This window comes from Peromyscus maniculatus, chromosome 22 (assembly GCF_049852395.1).
Source record: "Peromyscus maniculatus bairdii isolate BWxNUB_F1_BW_parent chromosome 22, HU_Pman_BW_mat_3.1, whole genome shotgun sequence".
Classification (NCBI taxonomy): domain Eukaryota; kingdom Metazoa; phylum Chordata; class Mammalia; order Rodentia; family Cricetidae; genus Peromyscus; species Peromyscus maniculatus.
This window is the reverse complement of record NC_134873.1, coordinates 57,315,029-57,333,851: the sequence shown is the minus strand read 5'-3', so window position 1 is coordinate 57,333,851 and position 18,823 is coordinate 57,315,029. Positions and strand designations below refer to the sequence as shown.

At 40.3% G+C, this 18,823-nt stretch overlaps 1 protein-coding gene and 1 long non-coding RNA gene across 4 annotated transcripts in view; both read right to left on the bottom strand.

Annotated features, from left to right (window-relative positions):
• The window catches only part of Foxn2 (forkhead box N2), a 52,212-nt gene that overhangs the window by 12,356 nt on the left and 21,033 nt on the right, over positions 1–18,823 (bottom strand). For all 3 annotated transcript variants that reach the window (XM_006985797.4, XM_006985798.4, XM_076559235.1), the window contains exons 2-4: positions 15,829–16,379; positions 6,474–6,568; positions 3,402–3,466 (exon numbers count right to left, since the gene is read on the bottom strand). In XM_006985797.4, the coding sequence (XP_006985859.2) occupies positions 3,402–3,466; positions 6,474–6,568; positions 15,829–16,365 (697 nt within the window). In that variant the 5' untranslated portion in view covers positions 16,366–16,379. The remainder of the gene's footprint in view (positions 1–3,401; positions 3,467–6,473; positions 6,569–15,828; positions 16,380–18,823) is intronic.
• LOC143270209 (uncharacterized) lies at positions 8,612–11,665 on the bottom strand. The gene is made up of 2 exons (XR_013047235.1): positions 10,231–11,665; positions 8,612–10,144 (listed from the first exon to the last, which is right to left on the bottom strand). It is a non-coding gene; the product is annotated as an uncharacterized LOC143270209 (long non-coding RNA).

Here is an 18,823-nt window from a genome sequence, read left to right as displayed (position 1 = left end):
CATTTCTTTCTTAAAAAAAAAAAAAAAACAACAAACAAAACAAAAAAAAAAAAAAAAAAAAAACTTTCTGCCCAGATTAATTTCAAACTTACTACCTTACTACCTCTCCCCTCTGCATAATCCTGAAAGTCAACCTTCTTCAGTTAAACTATTTCTCTCTTTTCTCTTTCTCTTTTTTTAGGGGCGGGGGTGTTGCTGGGAATCAAACCCAGGGCTCTTTGCATGTGAAACAAATATTCTACCACTAAACATCCCGGTGAAACGTTTCTGGGAGCAGGTTGGCCTGAATCTTACCTTTGCAAATCTCAAGGCACCTTGGACAGTACCCAGCATGATATAGGAACTCAATAATAACTCGTGATGAATGTTTGATTTACTTGGTTATTTTTCAAACCTCTCCAGAAACAATTTAAGGGAAAAGAGGGAGCAAACTTTTCAGTTTATAAATATGCCCTAACCAACCAAATTTAAATATAAACTTCGTCAAACTTTTAAAGGTTCTTCCGTTTTGCCTCTTAAAATTCAGGAGAATTCTGTGTTCAAGTCCAGAACCGGTCTAGAGCTGTTTGAATCTAGAATATCAACCCTCCTCACCTAATTCACTGTGGGCTAGGAGAACAGGCCTCATATCCTAAGCAAGGGATAAAGGAAGTTGCTGTGAGCAGCAGAGAAGAGACATGACGTGCAAGCCATCACAGGTCAGGACAGAAAAACAGGCTGGAACCAAGGAATGTCTCCACAGGAAGAAATCCAACAGGGATGGAATGAAACAAGAGCAAGAAAAGATTCTAAGAAATCTCAGAATTCACAAAGAGCATGTCTCAGAATCTAGATGAAGTGAGCTTGAGGGTAAGATTCAGAAGTCACTTGGGATATAAAAACACAGAAGAGCTTCAGCAACCCCTAAGTAAAGAGAGATCCCATCTCCCTCACAAGTAACAGGAAACAGACGCTGGCTTCAGTGGAGGCAGAGTCACCAGAAACTGACCCCACCCACTAAATTTCTTTGCAAAGGTTTCTCCCTCTCTTATTTTCATAGGAAGCACAATGCCTCCAAAGCTCAGCTTTGTAAGCTTTCAAGAGCCAAAATAACTTACAACCCAAAGGCTTTCCTGTGAGGTTTTCATTTGTGAAGGACATGGAAATGTTAACTGAAACAACACTACAAACCTCATTAATTACCTATTAATTATGAGCAGAGAGAAAATCCACGACGTAAGAGTTGAGGGCTGGGGGTGTTACTCAGAGGTATGCAGTTTGCCAACATGCTTTAACACTCAGCAGTTTTAGGAGAGAAACAACAAACTTTTGGATTTGTTCTTGTAACTATGATGCAAGCACAGTTAAGGACTCCAGTCACAAAGGAAATAAGACCAACAATCGACAAATGGGGACTCTCAAAATTAAACAACTCTGTCCACACAGCAGATAAAGCAATTGATTCTCAGTGAAGAAGACAGCCTACAGGATGGAGGAGGATCTTTCCCAGTAACACATGACAAATTAAGTAACAAACAACCAAATCAAAAAATGAGCCAAGGAAGGCTGGAAATCTAGTTCAGTCTGTACAATATTTACCTAGCATGTCAAGCCCTGGATTTGATCCTCAGCACATCGGAACTTAGCATGGTGCATGCCTGTCTTCCTACTTTGGAGGTGGAAGTATAAGGATCAAGGTCATCCTTAACTACACAGCAAGTTAAAAGGCCAGCGGGGCTCCACGAAACCCTATCAGTACTTTTTTTTTAAGACTGAGATTCCACCTGGCCAATGGCAAAGTGGCTGCAGAAACCAGTGACGGCAGATGGTGGTGGGCATGGAGAAAGTGCAACCGTTCTTCACTGGTGGTCAAGAGTACAAGGGAAACTGGTGTGGAAATGCCAAGACTAGATAGACTCCTATGACCAGCTCTTACACTCCTGGGTACATACCCAGAGGACTCCACGTTTCACTACCGAGATGCTTGTACATCTCTGTTCACTGCTGCTGTATTCGCAATAGCAAAGCAACAGCATCAGCTGGACGCCCACCAGCGCATGAGTGGATAATGAAAATGTGGTACACATACACAACTCAGAAGTGCGGAAAATGGACGGAAGTGGAAAACACTCTTTTATTAAGTGAGGTCACCCAGGCTGAGAAAGATGAAAGAGAGCAGGTTTGCTGCTAATTTTCGTGTATGTGTGTCGTCTACGTGAGGATGAGACGGTGTAGATGCCTAGACACTGGTAAGGACCCAGGGGAAGGTGAAACGGGGCTTACGAGAGAATGATGAAGACGGTAATGAACACAGGTGATATAGACATAGAAGGTGGATGAGCAGGGCACCTGGGAGGCAGAAGCTGGTGGGTCTCTGTGAGTTTGAGGCCAGCCTGGTCTAGAATTCCAGGCCAGCCAGGGCTACACAGAGTCGTTCTCAAATCATAAACAAAACCAAACAAACAAAGAAAGGGGGGGCTGCTGGGGATGGAAGAGTTTGGGTGGGGATGGGGGCGAAGGCAGGCAGAAGGGGTGAGGGGAGATCAACCAAAACCCACCGAAGAATTAAATACTATAAAAATTAGGGGAGGGGACAAACATAAAAACCCTTTTAAAAAGATCAACCTATTCGTCTAAATTAGAGGCCTCCAGGCATAACCTATAAAAAACATTCTGAACTACACGCCAATAGCAAAGGGTCACAAGGCAAGTATTTGATGATTTGCAAACCAGGATACAAAACCAAAGGCATAACATGTAGGTCTCTGCTGCAGCTAATCCCATGCGACGTGCCAGACACCGCATCTCAAAATATTAGTGTTAGTTGTATTTTTTCTTCAGCCATTTCATAAATGTAAAGTTACCATGGGCCACATAATAATCGGCAAAAGTAACTCCATGATGATATTACTTAGAAATTAAATTTGGTCGGATGGTGGTGGCGGCGGCGGCGGCGGCGGCGGCGGCGGCGGCGGCGGCGGCGGCGGCGGCGGCGGCGGTGGCGCACGCCTTTAATCTCAGCACTTGGGAGGCAGAGGCAGGAGGATCTCTGTGAGTTTGAGGCCAGCCTGGGCTACAGAGTGAGTTCCCAGGAAAGGCTCCAAAGCTACACAGAGAAACCCTGTCTCAAAAAAACAAAAACAAAAACAAAAACAAAAAAAAAAAACAAAAAAAAAAAGAAAGAAAGAAAAAAGAAATTAAACGTGACTTTCAAGGAAAAATATATGTAAAGAGGAATTAATATAAGAGCAATGTAGAGGAACATAAAATACCCGTACATTATGAGTCACTGAAGAAAAACACGCACATATATACACTATACTAAATATTGGTAAGTGATGACTTTTCTCTACAGAAATTTATCACTTAAGTCTTCTACAATCCAAAGAGTCAGGATTCAGGAGGACAGTCTTCATACGTACCTTTAAGAGTTTGCACTTGACTTTGCTTGAGAACAGAGCTCAAATAGTGAGGCGATAAAGAACCACTAAAAGACAGGGAGGAAAGACACATGTGCTTACAAGTCTCACAGAGCCCAGCCACAAATACATCTAGGATGTACCATAAAACCACAACAAACAAGTTTTACTTTGTTTTCTTTGCTAATAGCACTCAGTTTAGAAGGAGCTACTAAAGAAAAAAGTGAGCAAGGGCAAAAATTAAAAATAATTATTTAGTTATTGTTAAAAAATAATTTATCTCTTAATTTCTTCATTTGTAAAGCAGAAATAATTACATTTCTCATACAGTATTTTTGCACCAGTTACATAATAATGTATTTTAAATGCTTTGAACAATAAATACATAAGAATTTAGTTTTATATATTTAAATTTGATATAATATCAACAGTTATTAGTTTAACACTAAGAATTTATCAAAACAAAGGGGCTGGAGAGATGGCTCAGAGGTTAAGAGCACTGGCTGTTCTTCTAGAGGTCCTGAGTTCAATTCCCACAACCACACGGTGGCTCACAGCTGTCTGTAGTGAGAGCTGGTACTCTCTTCTGGAGTGTAGGCAGACATGCAGACAGAACACTGTATACATAATAAATAAAATATTATTTTAAAAAAGATTTCTTCCTTAAAAAGAATTTATCAAAGTAAGTATTTAAGAAAAATTCTATATAATAATGCCACAGAATTAAGTTTCCAGGGTTTTTTTGTTTGTTTTTTTTTTGGGAAGGGGTTCTACTTGTGATAGTAGAGAAAAATCTTTTAAAATGAAATTAAAAGTATATTTCCTATTCAGTTTTTACATATACCTCATTCTTTCTCCCCAGAATTACACAAAAAACTTGTCAGAAGAAATCAACAAAATGGAACAAAATGTTTTTATTTTATTAAGGTTTTAAAGTCAACAATTGATAATTCCCATGCTGTTATTTACTCTTTAAAAAAAAGCCTACAAAATCACTTTTAATACCTAAGTTATGATAAGCCTAAAGATACAAACATAGATACAAGGCATAAAGATACAGTGGAATGTGATCTGTGGAGCGTCCAAAGGACAGTGCCATCTTCCCACTTTATCCTTAATTAAGACACAGCTAAAGTAAGTCACATAAGTAAACGTTAAAGATATTTCCTTTAGCTCTAAATTATTATTTAAATGGAATATCTCATAAGCACCAATAATAACTAAGAAGAAATCAACTTCTTTTTCTTTTTTTTAAGATTAGGGTCTCACCACATATAGATTAGACTGGCCTTGAACCCACAGAGACCTGCCTCCCTCTGCTTCCCGAGTTCTGGGATTAAAGGTGTTTATGCCTAGCTCCAATGAATCATTTCTTTTAAAACTTTGTTTCATAAGGATACATTACCTACTGGTTCCTCTTATAATGACTGATACATTGTCCAGTCATTTCAACTTTCCACCTTCAACTATAACCTTTCATTAGTAACAATTTACAAATTCAAATGAACTATAATGGGAAATTCTGAATTTGTTGCAGTGAGATTTTAATTTCATTTTCTCCCGACGCATGTATTTGAAAGTTTATTAACAAGTGATTCCTGAATTTGGAAAGGCTAAACAGGATTGCAATGAGTTCAAGGCTGGCCTGGGCCACAGCGAGCTTTAGGCTAGCCTGGGCTGTGCAGTGGTATGTTTTGTCCCCAGCTGAGAAATGTCTGGAACTGTTTAGGGAGGACTAGGTCTGTCCTTGTTAAAGCAGGAGTGTGGCTTGTTGGAAGGAGGACTGTCACTAGGAGTGGGCTTTGAAGTTTCAAAAGCCCCCCCAGGCCCAGTCTCTCTCTCTGCCTGCTGCCTGTGGGTGGATAAGGATATAAAGACCTCAGCTACTGCTCCAGTGCCATGATGACAATGGACTAAAAGCAAGTGGAAACTAAAAGCAAGTCCCCAATTAAATGTTTTCTTTGTAAGAGCTGCCTTGGTCACGGTGTCTCTCCATAGCAATAGAACAATCTTAAATGGTGCATCAAAAACGTTATGATTACAAACTGTGAATCATCTTATTTAAAAAATTTAAATATGCATTTAATTTGCTATGTAAGTCATGCAAACAATTAAAATGAGTTAGTCTTTTTGCAACTGAAGTCATATAACTTATTAGCTTACTTATAATATATTGCACTGACTTGATTTCTGAGAATTTATATTCAACTATCCAGCATTTTATTGTTGCAGGAGAACTGTTCCTAAAGCCATTCCACTGTGCCAACAAAGCCACCTTGAATCAAAAAATGGGAGTCAGCAACTGACTGACCAATATTAGCCATAAAGTTCTTGGAGGACCGAGGAGGTCTTGCTAGAGAGGACAGGAAGAAAAGATTTCCGGGGTGGGGGTGGGTGCCTGGAGCTGGTGGTTGGGGAAAACCGTGGAGAGAAGGTCATCCAATCAACTCTCCACCGTCCTTGGACTTATCAGGTCTTTATCTCAACTTCTGATTCCCAAGTTTTTATTATAATGGAACAATTTAGATATTTGTTACATCTGTTGCCCCACATTGGGTACAATGTGTACTGAGTCTTTCTCGGTCCACTCGTCGGCTCCCAATTCATGACACAGAGACTTATTAATTATAAAAGCTCGGCCTTAGCTTAGGCTTGTTTCTAACCAGATCTTATAACTTAAATTAGCCCATTTCTATTTATCTACGTGCTGCCATGTGGCTCTGCGGCTTTGACCTCTCTTCTGCATGTTTTGCTTCCTCTGCAGCACCAGGCTGGAGACTCCCTTCTTCTTCTCAGAGCACTCTCTTCTGGAAGTCCTATCTCTTGCCTAGTTACTTGCCTTAGTTCTTTATTAAATCAATCACAGTGACCTATCTTTACACAGTGTAATTAAATATCTCACAACATTTTATTTTCTAGAAAGAAGGAAAGTAACCAAGAGGAAAATCCCTTAGGTTAATGTTAGCTGTAAATACTTCTCTATACAATTAAATAAACACACAAATAAAACAAGGCCCTACAATTTTGCTTTTTCCATCTCACAAAATAAATCTAAATCACACAGAGGGCCCTTACCTTTGTGGAGAGGAAAAAGGTTGCTTCTTCAAGGCCTGCATAAGGTTGGGCTTATATTCTGGATCAACACACCATAAGGAACCTTTTCCATTAACCTAGAAAAAAGTGTGCAAGAATAGCCTGGAATTTTTATGTATCACAATTTATCAGATTGCTCTGAGTAAGTATATGGGGAAAGCCCTCCCACCTTTGAGTACATGCCAAGGCTGAAGTGAAGGCTTGTGCCTGCTGCTAGACGCTGATCTGCTGTAAAACCCACACCTGCTTCCCCAACGCCCCGCCCCCCAAAGTGGAAGTGAGCCTGCTATACACGACTGATTGAGTCACCACGAAATACATAGAACTTGTTCTAACCACACGATGAGAGAGGTTCAAACTCATCTACACCCAGGCTTATATAATGCTTAAACTTATTTATTTATGAGAGAGAGACAAGCCATGAGTGTGGGATGGAGGAAAACTTGCAGGAAACAGTCCTCTCCTTCTAAGCCATCTCACTGATTCTATGCTTTTTATATTACCAACAACAACAACAAAAAAAAAAAATCAAACTTTACAACTACATTAATAATTCTTTGAAAAACAATTAAATTTACTTATTTCCTTTCCCAATACTTCCATGTATAATATCTTGCATGATGTAAAGCTTAATGCAATTATCTCCACATTGCTTCCATTTCCTAAATTCTTTGTCAAGGCAATATTAGTCTACCATTGAGATCTTTTATCTTTGAATCCTGTTTCATTTTTATAAAATGGCATGATGAAAAAATATTGTTCCACAAGTTTAAAAACTAAGATCTGAGGCTGGAGGGATGGTTCAGCAGCTAATACTATACTGTACTGCACTTGCAGAAGACTCAGGTTTGATTCCCAGCACCCATACCAGAGGGCTCACACCACACAACTGTGGTTCTGGGGATTTGCTGCCCTCTTTGACCTCTGTTGATACTCACACACAAGGATACATACTCACACAGACTTAGACACATGATATGTAATTAAAAAGAAATCTTAAAACCCAAGTTCTTCATTACTACTTACTGCCTGATCATATGAAACTGGACAAATCATTCAATGTGGAGTTGGACACTTCACAATTTACCATAAAATAAAAGATCCAAGTGAGTTGCAATGAGATTCAAATAAAGTAATTCATATCCAAGTGACACAGTTCAAAATAAATGAACATTAACTGGCTATTTTGAAATTGACATGGGGTGTTTATGGAATGCTAGTTGAAGGGGGTTAATAATACCAACAATAGAGCTGGGCAGTGGTGGTGCATGCATTTAATCCCAGCACTCAGGAGGCAGAGAGGCAGGATCTCTGTGAGTTCAAGGCCTGTCTGGTCTACAGAGTGAGTTCCAGGACAGTCAAGGTTACACTGAGAGACTTTGTTTCAAAAAACCCAAAACAACAACAACAAACCAGTAAGAACAAAAGTAAATGTTTAGGTGATAAGCAGTAAGGGATAAACTAACTTGGGGGGAGAGCTTTTTATCTGTGGAAAAGCCATCCACTGAGAACAAACCAGTTTTAAACACCCTGGCAAATGAGACAGACGTGCAGATAAAGGAAAACTGAGCAAGACTTTTAACAGCCACACAGGGAGGAATGGGCTGAGACATCTCTTGCATTCAGTGGCAAGGCACCACAGAAAGCATTAGGACTAGGCAAGGGCAAGAGGACTGTCTCAAGTTCCAGGCTAGCCTGGTCTACATAGTGAGTTTTGTCCTAGCCCCAGCACTATATAATTTACTTACACACTTACACACACACACACACACACACACACACACACACACACACACACATAACAGAAAAAATTCAAGCAACTGACAAGTTTTTCCAAGAAATGCTAAAATTTGCAAATGTATTTTTAGATTAAGTGATAAAAACTAATTTGGATCTTTGTTCAGTCATTTAGACAAAATGATATGTTTTGACAATTGGGAAATAAAACTGTCAACACACATCTTTTTTTCCAATTAGGTTTCATATATACAAGTAATTTTTCATACTTTGACCAAGACAAGTCTATCAATAACTACCCATGTTCTATTTTGGTATTCCAGAGATATCTCCTACAAACTGGTTTAAGTCTTGTTTAAAATTCTATAGGAGGAAGTCTGAAAGTTTTGTTTTTTTTTTTATCACAGTAGAAAAAGCTATTTCTTTGAAACAGCACACTGTAAAAACTGAGAACTTGCAGTTTCAGTACAGTTTCAAATAACAGTCTGGCTTATGTTGCCATGGCAGCATTTCCTTCCACTGGTCTGTTCCTGAGCCACCAGTAACAAGAGATAAACTATGTATTTGCTCATCTATATTCCGAGTCTGAAAAAAGAATTTTTAACTAACTCTCACTTAAACTCTGGTTAGTGATAACCATAAATGATAAAAGTGTTAGAAATACTATTCTAAAATGAAACTTGCTGATAAGAAATAGACTGGGAAACAGAAAATAAGCATTCTCTCATTTATTATCATGAATTTTAAAACTTAAGATTGGTAGAAAAACCACTGAAGGTTTTGTAGAAAGGAATATATTAAGGGCTAAACTGCAAAGATTCATCTTAATAAAAGTTTAAATAACAAATTCAGAGAAGACACAATATTACTATGTCTGAAATGTTATGTTCTTGTCTTATACATTTTAAAAGTTCTGTCTTGTCTAATACCTTCATATATATGTAGAATCACCAAATTACAAAACATTAAAACTGTAACTAGACTAGCAAAAATTTAAGTCTGTATTTATAGACTAAAAATCACAGTCATAATGTTCACTTACATTCCACAAAAATTCAGAAAAACAGTATTGGATGTTGGCTGGGAACGTAACTCAGTGGTGGACGCCTGCCATGCATATGCAATGGCCATTAAGTCTGATCCCCAGACCTGGAAAAAAGGCCTTAGACCCTTTTTCTGAAGTGGTGTGGATAATTCAAAGGGGACAGAAGGTAGACAGACCTTGCCTTCCTCCTGTGGGGAGAAACCTCATCTCTAAATTCCATCCATTCAGGCACCAAATTCAACAGGGGCAAAGGAAAATACATTCTGAGACACCCACTCAAAAGGTTCATACATTTACACAAGACAAAACAAAACCTAGCTGTGGGGTGCCAACTGCAATCCTAACACTTGAGGTGGTGGCGGGACACCGGGAGTTCAAGGTCATCTTTAGCTGCCTATCAAGTTCCACTGGAAGCCAGCCTGAGCTACATTAAGACCTGCCCCCAAGCAAATAAATCAATAAATCCATAAGCACTTTCCTCTGCCCCTGAAAGGAATAACTCTCCTAAGTCTCAAACTATCAAGCACAGTGTTGTAGTTTTCATCAACATCAAGCGGTTTCCTCTGGGGTTGAAACATTCCATCCTGCAGGGGAACTCAAGACAGAAAGAAAGGAAACAACTCAAAACAGCTTCAGGAAGTCCTTGAAAGATACAGATTTACTAGGCTCCTCTTTCCCAGAGTAAACATAATTCTGAGAGTCACTCTCCCCACACATGACAAGCTACAAAGACCTTGCAGAAACCAACCAAGTCCATGAAAGCAGCAGAGACCACTGAGCTTTCCTGAGGAGGTGGGAACCACTGAGCTGCCTGAGGAGGTGGGGACCACTGAGCTGCCTGAGGAGGAGCTGCCTGAGGAGGTGGGGACCACTGAGCCACCTGGAAAGGACACCCGGATCTGCTGAGCTGCCTGAGGAGGGGGGGACCACTGAGCTGCCTGAGGAGGGGGGGACCACTGAGCCACCTGGAAAGGACACCCGGATCTGCTGAGCTGCCTGCAGGCTGTGCAGTGGGCTCCAGGCTTCCACCTTTGTGAGCGGTCACCTGTGCTGGGATGGGCTTGGGTGATGCAGCTGTCTCTGACTCATTTCTGCTCCTGTAAGTAACCCCTCACACATTCTTATTAAGTAACTCAAATAAAAATCACTGCTTCACCCAGTGGGACGTTGGTGGTGTACTCACAGCTTCTTCTCTTACCCTTACTTGTAATAGCTTGCTAAGTTTTGCTCCTGTGGTACAATTTCTACCTCATTCTTCATGGACAGGTATTTCTCTTTCTCAAATTCTACCTGAAACTGAAACAATATCCTTTCCCATTCCCTAGCTCTCGCCTCCTTATTCCTTTCTCTGAACAGTGCAATTGCTAGATAGGCAGGTGTGAAATACTAGCATTTAAGCAAACAGGCAGCAGGCAGATCAAGATCAAGAGACCAGGCCTGGAACTGGAGAGCTGGCTCAGGTTAAGAGCACTGGCTGCTCTTGCAGAGGACGGACCTAGGTTCACTTTCCAGCATCTGCATGGTGGCTTAGAGCCACTTTAACTCCAGTTCTAGGCATTAAATGCCTTCTGGCCCCTGCAGACTCCTACATGTACACAGAGCACACATTCACTCACTGACACACACACAAAATAAAATAGGCTGAAAGGCATCTCTGTGAGTTCTAGGCCATCGTGGTCTACATAGTCAATCTGAGGTCAGCCATGATTTAAATTTTGAAACACTGTTTCAAAAAAAGAAGGAAATCTTTAATGACTTCCAGGCCATTGTGGTGATTTGAATGAGAACAGCCCCCACAAGCTGGTATCTTTAAATACATGGTCCCCAGCTGTGAAACTGTTTGGGAAGGATTAGGAGATGTATGTGGCTTTGTTGGAGGACGGGTGTCTTTGGGGTGGGTTCTGAGGTTTCAGAAGTCCACGCCATTCTCAGCTCCTTCTCTCTCTCTCTGCCTCATGCTTGTGTCTTACCATGCAGGCTCCCAGCTACTACCTCAGCACCACACAGGCCTGTCCGCTGTCATCCCCTACCATGATGGTTATGGATTCAACCTCTGAAACTGGAATCTCCTCAATAAACACAGTGAGTCTGAGCCCAGACGTGCGACATGAAACCCTATCTCCAGGAAGGAAGGGAGAGAAAGAAGGGAGAGAAGGAAGGAGGAAGGGAGGGGAGGGTGAGTGAGCTCACTGTATAAAAATCAAACAAGTAAAAAATATAAATAGGGGGCTGGAGAGATGGCTTGGTGGTTAAGAGCCCTGGCTGCTCTTCTAGAGGTCCTGAGTTCAATTCCCAGCAACCACATGGTGGCTCACAACCATCCATAATGAGATCTGGTGCCCTCTTCTGGCCTGCAGGCATACATGCAGACAGAACACTGTATACATAATAAATAAATCTTATATAAATAAGATATATATATAAATAAATATATAAAATTATATATATATATATATATATATATATATATATATATATATATGACTAAAAACTTTCACTGTAGTAGTGTTTTTGGAAAAACCTAAACTCAGATGCCTAAGCACCATTAAATAAGGTAAAATAAATTATGCATTAAAATGGGAACTACTGAACTTTTTAAAAGGCTGCAGAATACTCCCTCCACCCCTCCACACACACCTTAATCTCTTCTCCCCTCTCTAACTTCAGGGAACAAGAGCCTGAGGATCTTTGCCTACCTTTTGAACCACTCACCTTTGGCTGAAAGGTTGGTTGAATCACGGCCCCTGTTACCAATCACTATGAGGCAAGGGATAAGTAGGAGATAACTATATAAGAGAGTTTATACCCACTCTGGTGGGAATAAAAACTTGTACATAGCTGTAATACGCAAAGGCACTCTAGCCAGCCCGCGCATGGCAAACAGGGCTCTGGCAGGCCTTGCCCTTCTCCCATTCCCTCTGCTGTGCTAAAACCATTAGATTACATCCCTAAACTGGCCAGCGCTTCCTCCTCCTGAGACTGACCACCAAGGTCCATCTATCAAAGTACTGAAGCCCAACAATCAAAAGCCCCTTTGGGCTGCCCCAATTAACCTGTCCAATCAAAATTAAACAGCTCATCCTAACACGGGGGTTCGCCTTGTACCTTTATAAACTGCCATTTGCCTATGTGCCATGTCTGTCTCCTCTCTATCGAGAGTCAGTCCTTTGTCCCTCCAGGACAAATACCCCGCCCCCTCTCCCTTATTCCCTTCCTCTTCTCCCTCATCCTCTATATCTCCTGTCTTTGTCTCTTATCCCCGCCCTTTGTCCCTCTGGGGCAAATAAATCCCTTTGTGCTGAGAACTTGGTCTTGGGCCGATTACCGGTCCCTTCAATATCTAACTATAGAAACAATAAAGGAAAGGTTACAGGAACCCGGAATAGATATACCAAGCAGCAAGTGCCTATGGGGGAGCTTCCGAACTGAGCTCTGAGGAAGTGGTTTCTCCACGGAGACTAGGAAAATGCACTCTAGATGGGATAGGATAAAGACCGCACACTGGAATAGCTAGTGTGGTGTGTGTGTGTGTGTGTGTGTGTGTGTGTGTGTGTGTAGCAGTAGTTCATGGAGTAAATTTTTAAACAGCATCAAAAACAGAGATCAGATTGAGAGAACCCTAAAAACTATTCTAAGGAATGTTTTTTATTCAAAGATTGACTATGTATGTATGTATGTATGTATGTATGTATGTATGTATGTGTGGTGGCTATGCCACCTGTGTGTGCTTGCCCAGGCTAGAAGAGCGCATCAGATCTCCTGGAGCTGGAGTTACTGGTGGTTGTGAGCTGCCTGCCCTGCCAGGTGCTGGGAACCAAACTCTGCTCCTCTAGAAGAGCACACATGTTCTCAATGGCTCAGCAATCTCCCCAGCCCTGGAGTTCTTTAATGTCCGTAACTCACCGTTTTACAATTTAGAATTCCCTCAACCACCTGAAGTGACATGAGGCTACTGTGAGCTAACTTCATGAGTTTACATATCTGGCTCTTGGAACATCTGATTCAAATTACCCACGCCAACTCCTGTGTGTGTGTGTGTGTGTGTGTATTATGTATGTATGTATGTGTGTGTGTGTGTGTGTGTGTGTATTATGTATGTATGTGTGTGTGTGTGTGTGTGTGTGTATATATATATATATATATATATATATACAATATACATATATATAAATAAAAGATGACCCAAAACACTAAACTAATAAGACAACAATGAAAAAAAAGTTTAAAAAAAAAAAAGGTTTAAAAAGTCAATGGTTGCCAGACAGTGGTGGCACACGCCTTTAATCCCAGCACTGGGAGGCAGAAGCAGTGGGTCTCTGAATTCAAGGCCAGCCTGGTCTACAGAGCGAGTTCTAGGATAGCCAGGGCTACGCAGAGAAAGCCTGTCTTGAAATACTGCCTGCCCCCCGCCCCCAAAAGGTAATTGTAAAGAAAAAGAATCCAGGGCTGGAGAGATGGCTCAGAGGTTAAGAGCACTTGCTTGTTCTTCCAAAGGTCCTGAGTTCAATTCCCAGCAACCACATGGTGGCTCACAACCATCTGTAATGAGATCTGATGCCCTCTTCCGGCTTGCAGGGATATGTGCAGACAGAACACTGTATACATAATAAATAAATAAATCTTAAAAAAAAAAAAGAAAAAGAATCCAGGCAAGTATGAACATGGTATTATGCAAATCAAGGAAAAATAAATTTCTAAAGCTATTATTACCATTTACACACACACACACACACACACACATATATATATACACACACACATACACATATATATGTGCATTTCAATTGATGAGAAATGAAGATCTAAACTAGGATCCTTGAGAATTTATAGGTCATTTATTTCCTAGATTCTAACTTGATTTTTGCAGGCAATGGTCAAATGACTTTACCTAGCTGGGTCTCATTTTCCTGGTTATGAAGTAAGAGACTTCAGCAGGCTAATGTATAAACCCCTTTCAAATTTTATGTCCAAGTAAGTAGGCATCATAAAGAAAAACATCAAACTTAGAATCTTGGATCCTAGAAGAGGGAGGCATAAAGTTCAACTTACATAAATGTCAACGTAACTCTAGATTAAACAATTAGCTGTAAATTAAGTCTGGCTTTAGGAGACAAACTTGAGTCATGAGCAACCAGATGCTAAGTGAAGCACTGGGAATGGATAAGATTACCCAAGAAAACACTAAACTAAAAAGACGACAGTGAAAACAGTTTTTAAAACAGGTTTAAAAAGCTAATGGTAAAGAAAACGAATCCAGGCAAGTCTGAACATGGTATTACGTATTCTGTAAATCAAGGAAAATGAATTTCTCAAGCTAGTCTTACCTTACAACACAATGTCTAACCAGGTCAGCAGAGTCATGAGGCAGGTGTTAGACTGTTCAAACCTGCATCTTTATTGAAACTATGTCCATGTGCAGTACTAAGTGTGATCCTCCTTTGACAGGGAATGGAGACATGTTTAGGAAAACAACGTACATATCACAAATGAAATGAAGGAAAACCTCAGAACTGAAGCCTAAGTAACTGATTATGACATTCACTAACCTTCACATCCATTGTACCTTTCCACTCTGCCTGCCTGCCTGCATTTCTCACTCAGACAGAATATACTATTGCCTTTATATAACTTCTATAGCTACAGAAAACTTATTATTATTATTATTATTATTATTATTATTATTGTTTGTTTGTTTCTTTTGAGACAGGGTTTCTCTGTGTAGCTTTGGAGTCTGTCCTGGAACTCGCTTTGTAGACCAGGCTGGCCTAGAACTCAGAGATCTACCTGCCTCTGCCTCCCAAGTGCTGGGAGGAAACTTATTTTTTAAAGCACCATTTAAAAAGCAAATTTAAAAACATAGAACAGAAAAAAAGCAAACTAAAAATAACTCCCGTCATATTCTTTAATGTAAATGAGCTACAGTTTCATTATGAGGTCGATTTTTATACTGAATAAATAGGATATATACTGATCTAGTTGTAAAATTAGGGGGAATCCACCCCATGGGACTAGAGAGATGGAACCAAGGTTAAAAGCATGCATGGCCCCTCCAGAGAACCCAGGTTCAGTTCCTAGCCCCCCATTAGGCAGTTCACAGACGCCTTTAATTCTAGCTCTGGAGAACCCAACATCCTATTGTGACTTCTGAAGACACTGTACTCGTGCCCAAACCAGAAACACACACAATCAAATAAAATCTTTTACAATGAGACACACCCCCTCAAAAGGAGAAACAAACGACTTGGTGGTCTAGATATACAGCCCAGTGGAGTGCTTGCCGATCACAGCAGTTTCAACTCCTGGTCGGGCGGGTGGTGGACAATGGCGTGAGGAAGGAGCACTGGGAAGAATCATCCAGGTGCCAAGGCAGACTGAATGTCATGCTAGTAAAAATGTCTCAACACTAAAACACTTTACAGCATCAGAAATGAAAGCAAATGATAAATGTAATTAGTCTCAAACTAATCTGACTTGGCCTCGCTTCTGTGGTTCCCCCGAATCGTAAGGGCCTGTATCACTCCCCCACCACACAGAGCAATGTTGATAAATACTGACCTTGCCATGGCTCCTCTCCACTTTCTGAAAACACTTATTCAGGGACAGGTTATGCCGAACAGAATTCTTCCAGCCTGTGGGTGCAGTGGCAAAGTACGGGAAGCGGTCCAGAATCCAGCTATAAATTTCTTTGACAGGCAAACATTTATTTGGAGAGTGTTCAATAGCCATATAAATGAGAAGACTAAAGGAGTATGGGGGCTTTGAAGTTGCTGACTTTTTTTCTGGGTTCTGGTAGCAGGACGGTCCAAAGGCCGGCAGCTCATCCCCCTCTATGTCGTACAATGGGCTAACCATTGGGAGACCTTCACTCCCAAGCCTGAAGTTGGTTAGAAGATTACTACTTTCATGAAGCCAGTTCAAGTTTGTCAGTTCGTCATCCGCCGAGTCACTGCCCACTAGGGTGGCCTTTGGCCTCGCAGCATCCCCGACTTCAGGCAAGCTTCCCATTTTGTAAATCTGACTTAGTCCTGCAACCTTCTCGGCTCCTGGGGTCTCAGCTCTCTTATCTGGAGTCATTCCAATTACTGGACCCATTTACTCGTATAGTTCTGCAAAAAGAAAAGAAGTTACCAATTAATATAAATCTTAAACTCTGGAAAAAGCAATTAACATTTACATATGCACATCCAAATCAAGAAAAATTTGCAATTGACTACGCCATACAAGTAATAAATACCATATTTAGGATTTTCTTTTTTCTTTTTTGAGACAGGGTCTCTCTTTGTAGCCCTGGCTGTCCTCAAATTCAGAGATTCCCCCTGCCTCTGCCTCCTGTGTACGGGGATTAAGGTGTGTACTACCATACCCAGCTCCTCATATAATATTGTATATTTAAATACAATACAGTTTTGACAGTTACAATGCATACAAAGAAGTAGTTGCTTAATATTATTTGAAACAATAAACATTAAATAAAACATAACTTGACAGCATCACATGTATTAGTGATAATAAAAAAATAAAACAATATAGCATCAATAGAAAAGTTCCCAGTCCATAACAACCAGTAGTAGCTCTTACTAAACATAATGGGGCTGGTGAGATGGCCTGCCAGATAGAGTACTCCAGGCCTGACAACCTAAGTCCAACTCTGAGAACCCATCAGGTAGAAGAAAACCAATGCCTAGAAGTTGCCTTTGGACCTCCACAAGCACACAGGGACAAGTATTATACAACTGTTCTCATATATAACTAAACTATGAACAGACTATGTCATGACTTTATAATTTATCCTAAGTATCTGTATTTTACTGTAATAATCATACATAGTGCTCAATCTTTAAAATACTAAAATTTGAAACAATGTTTAAACAATTCCAAGTAAATCTCCAAATCTTAAATATTTACCTTAAAAAAATAAATAAATCATTTCTAGGACTAGAGAGATGGCACTTGTTGCTCTCTCAGAGGGTCTGGGTTCAATTCCCAGCACTCACATAGTAGCTCACAATCATCCATAACTCCAGTTATAGAGGATCCAATGCCCTCTTCTAACTTCCATGGATACTAGGAATATAGTACACATACACGCAAGCAAAACATTCACACACTTAATATTTTTAAAAGCAAACTAGTTTTGTTTTTATATATTATACTAAGAAAAAAAACATTTCCTTTCAAATTATTTTTAATTGACACAGAATACAAACTTGCACATGTATACATTGTGAATGATGAAAACAGGCTAATTAGCTGAGCGTGGTGCATTCCTGTAATCTCACCATTCAGGAGGAAGGGGCAGGACGATAACTCCAGGTTCAAGGCAAGCTTGGTCTACATAGCAAGTTATAGGTTAGCCACTGTGGTAGCTGGAATGAAATCAGCTCCCATAAGGTCATATGGAGTGACCCTATTAGGAGGCGTGGCTTTCTTGGAGTAGGTGTGGCCTTGTTGAAGGAAGTATGTCACTGTAGAGGTGGGTTTTGAGGTCTCATATATACTTAAGCCACGCCCAGTATTTCAGACCACTTCCTGTTGCCTGAACAAAATGTAGAACTCTCAGTTACCTCTCCAGCACCATGTCTGCCTGCACACCACCATGTCCCACCATGATGATGAATGAACTGAACCTCTGAACTGTAAACCAAACACCACAATGAAATGTTTTCTTTTATATGAATTGCCATGGTCACTGTGTCTCTTCACAGTAATAGAAACCCAAACTAAGACAGCCAGGACTATGTAATAAAACCCTGATACAATGCGCGTGCACGCACGCACACAGACACAGACACAGACACAGACACAGACATACACACACACACACACACACACACCCCAACATAAAGAAAACAAATCACCTCACGTATTTATTTCTCTGTGGTAAGAACCTATTTAACACTTACTACTGTTTTAGCAGTTTTTATATTAGTAGTTTTAGCTGTTCATATTTTTATTAACGACAGTCCCTGTGCTGTATGAGAGAACAAGAGCTTACTCCTGTGTAACTACAACTCTGCATCCTCTGCTAATATTCCCGTCCCTTCTCCTGCTACAGTACCTGGGAACCACCACTTATTTTCTTCTGCAAGTTCAACAAAGTAACATTTCTTATTTCCTAAATTTACAAAAAATCTGGTATTTAACTGCATTCTGAATCCTCCCGCCCTCAGCATGCCCCATCACTGACATTCTCATAGGAAGTCTGAACTGCCACTATCTTAATCATGAAGCTGCTTCTCAACTATCCTCTTGCACGTCTAGTTTCTCAAATGATTTCTGTTTTGTTTTGTTTTTATATATATATATATATATATATATATATATATATATATATATATATATATATATATATATATATATATATATATATTTAAAAATTACTCCTCCCCGAGCATAAATGACCAGAGGGAAGTAAAAGAACTAATGTGCTGTTTAACTCATTTTTGTGTACATAACATGTCTCGTTTCTAAAGCCAGCAAAAGCCTACACCTATCCGTGTGGTTCAGGGTCGGCTAACTGAAATGGGGAGAAGTCCCTGCAGGGCTCCTC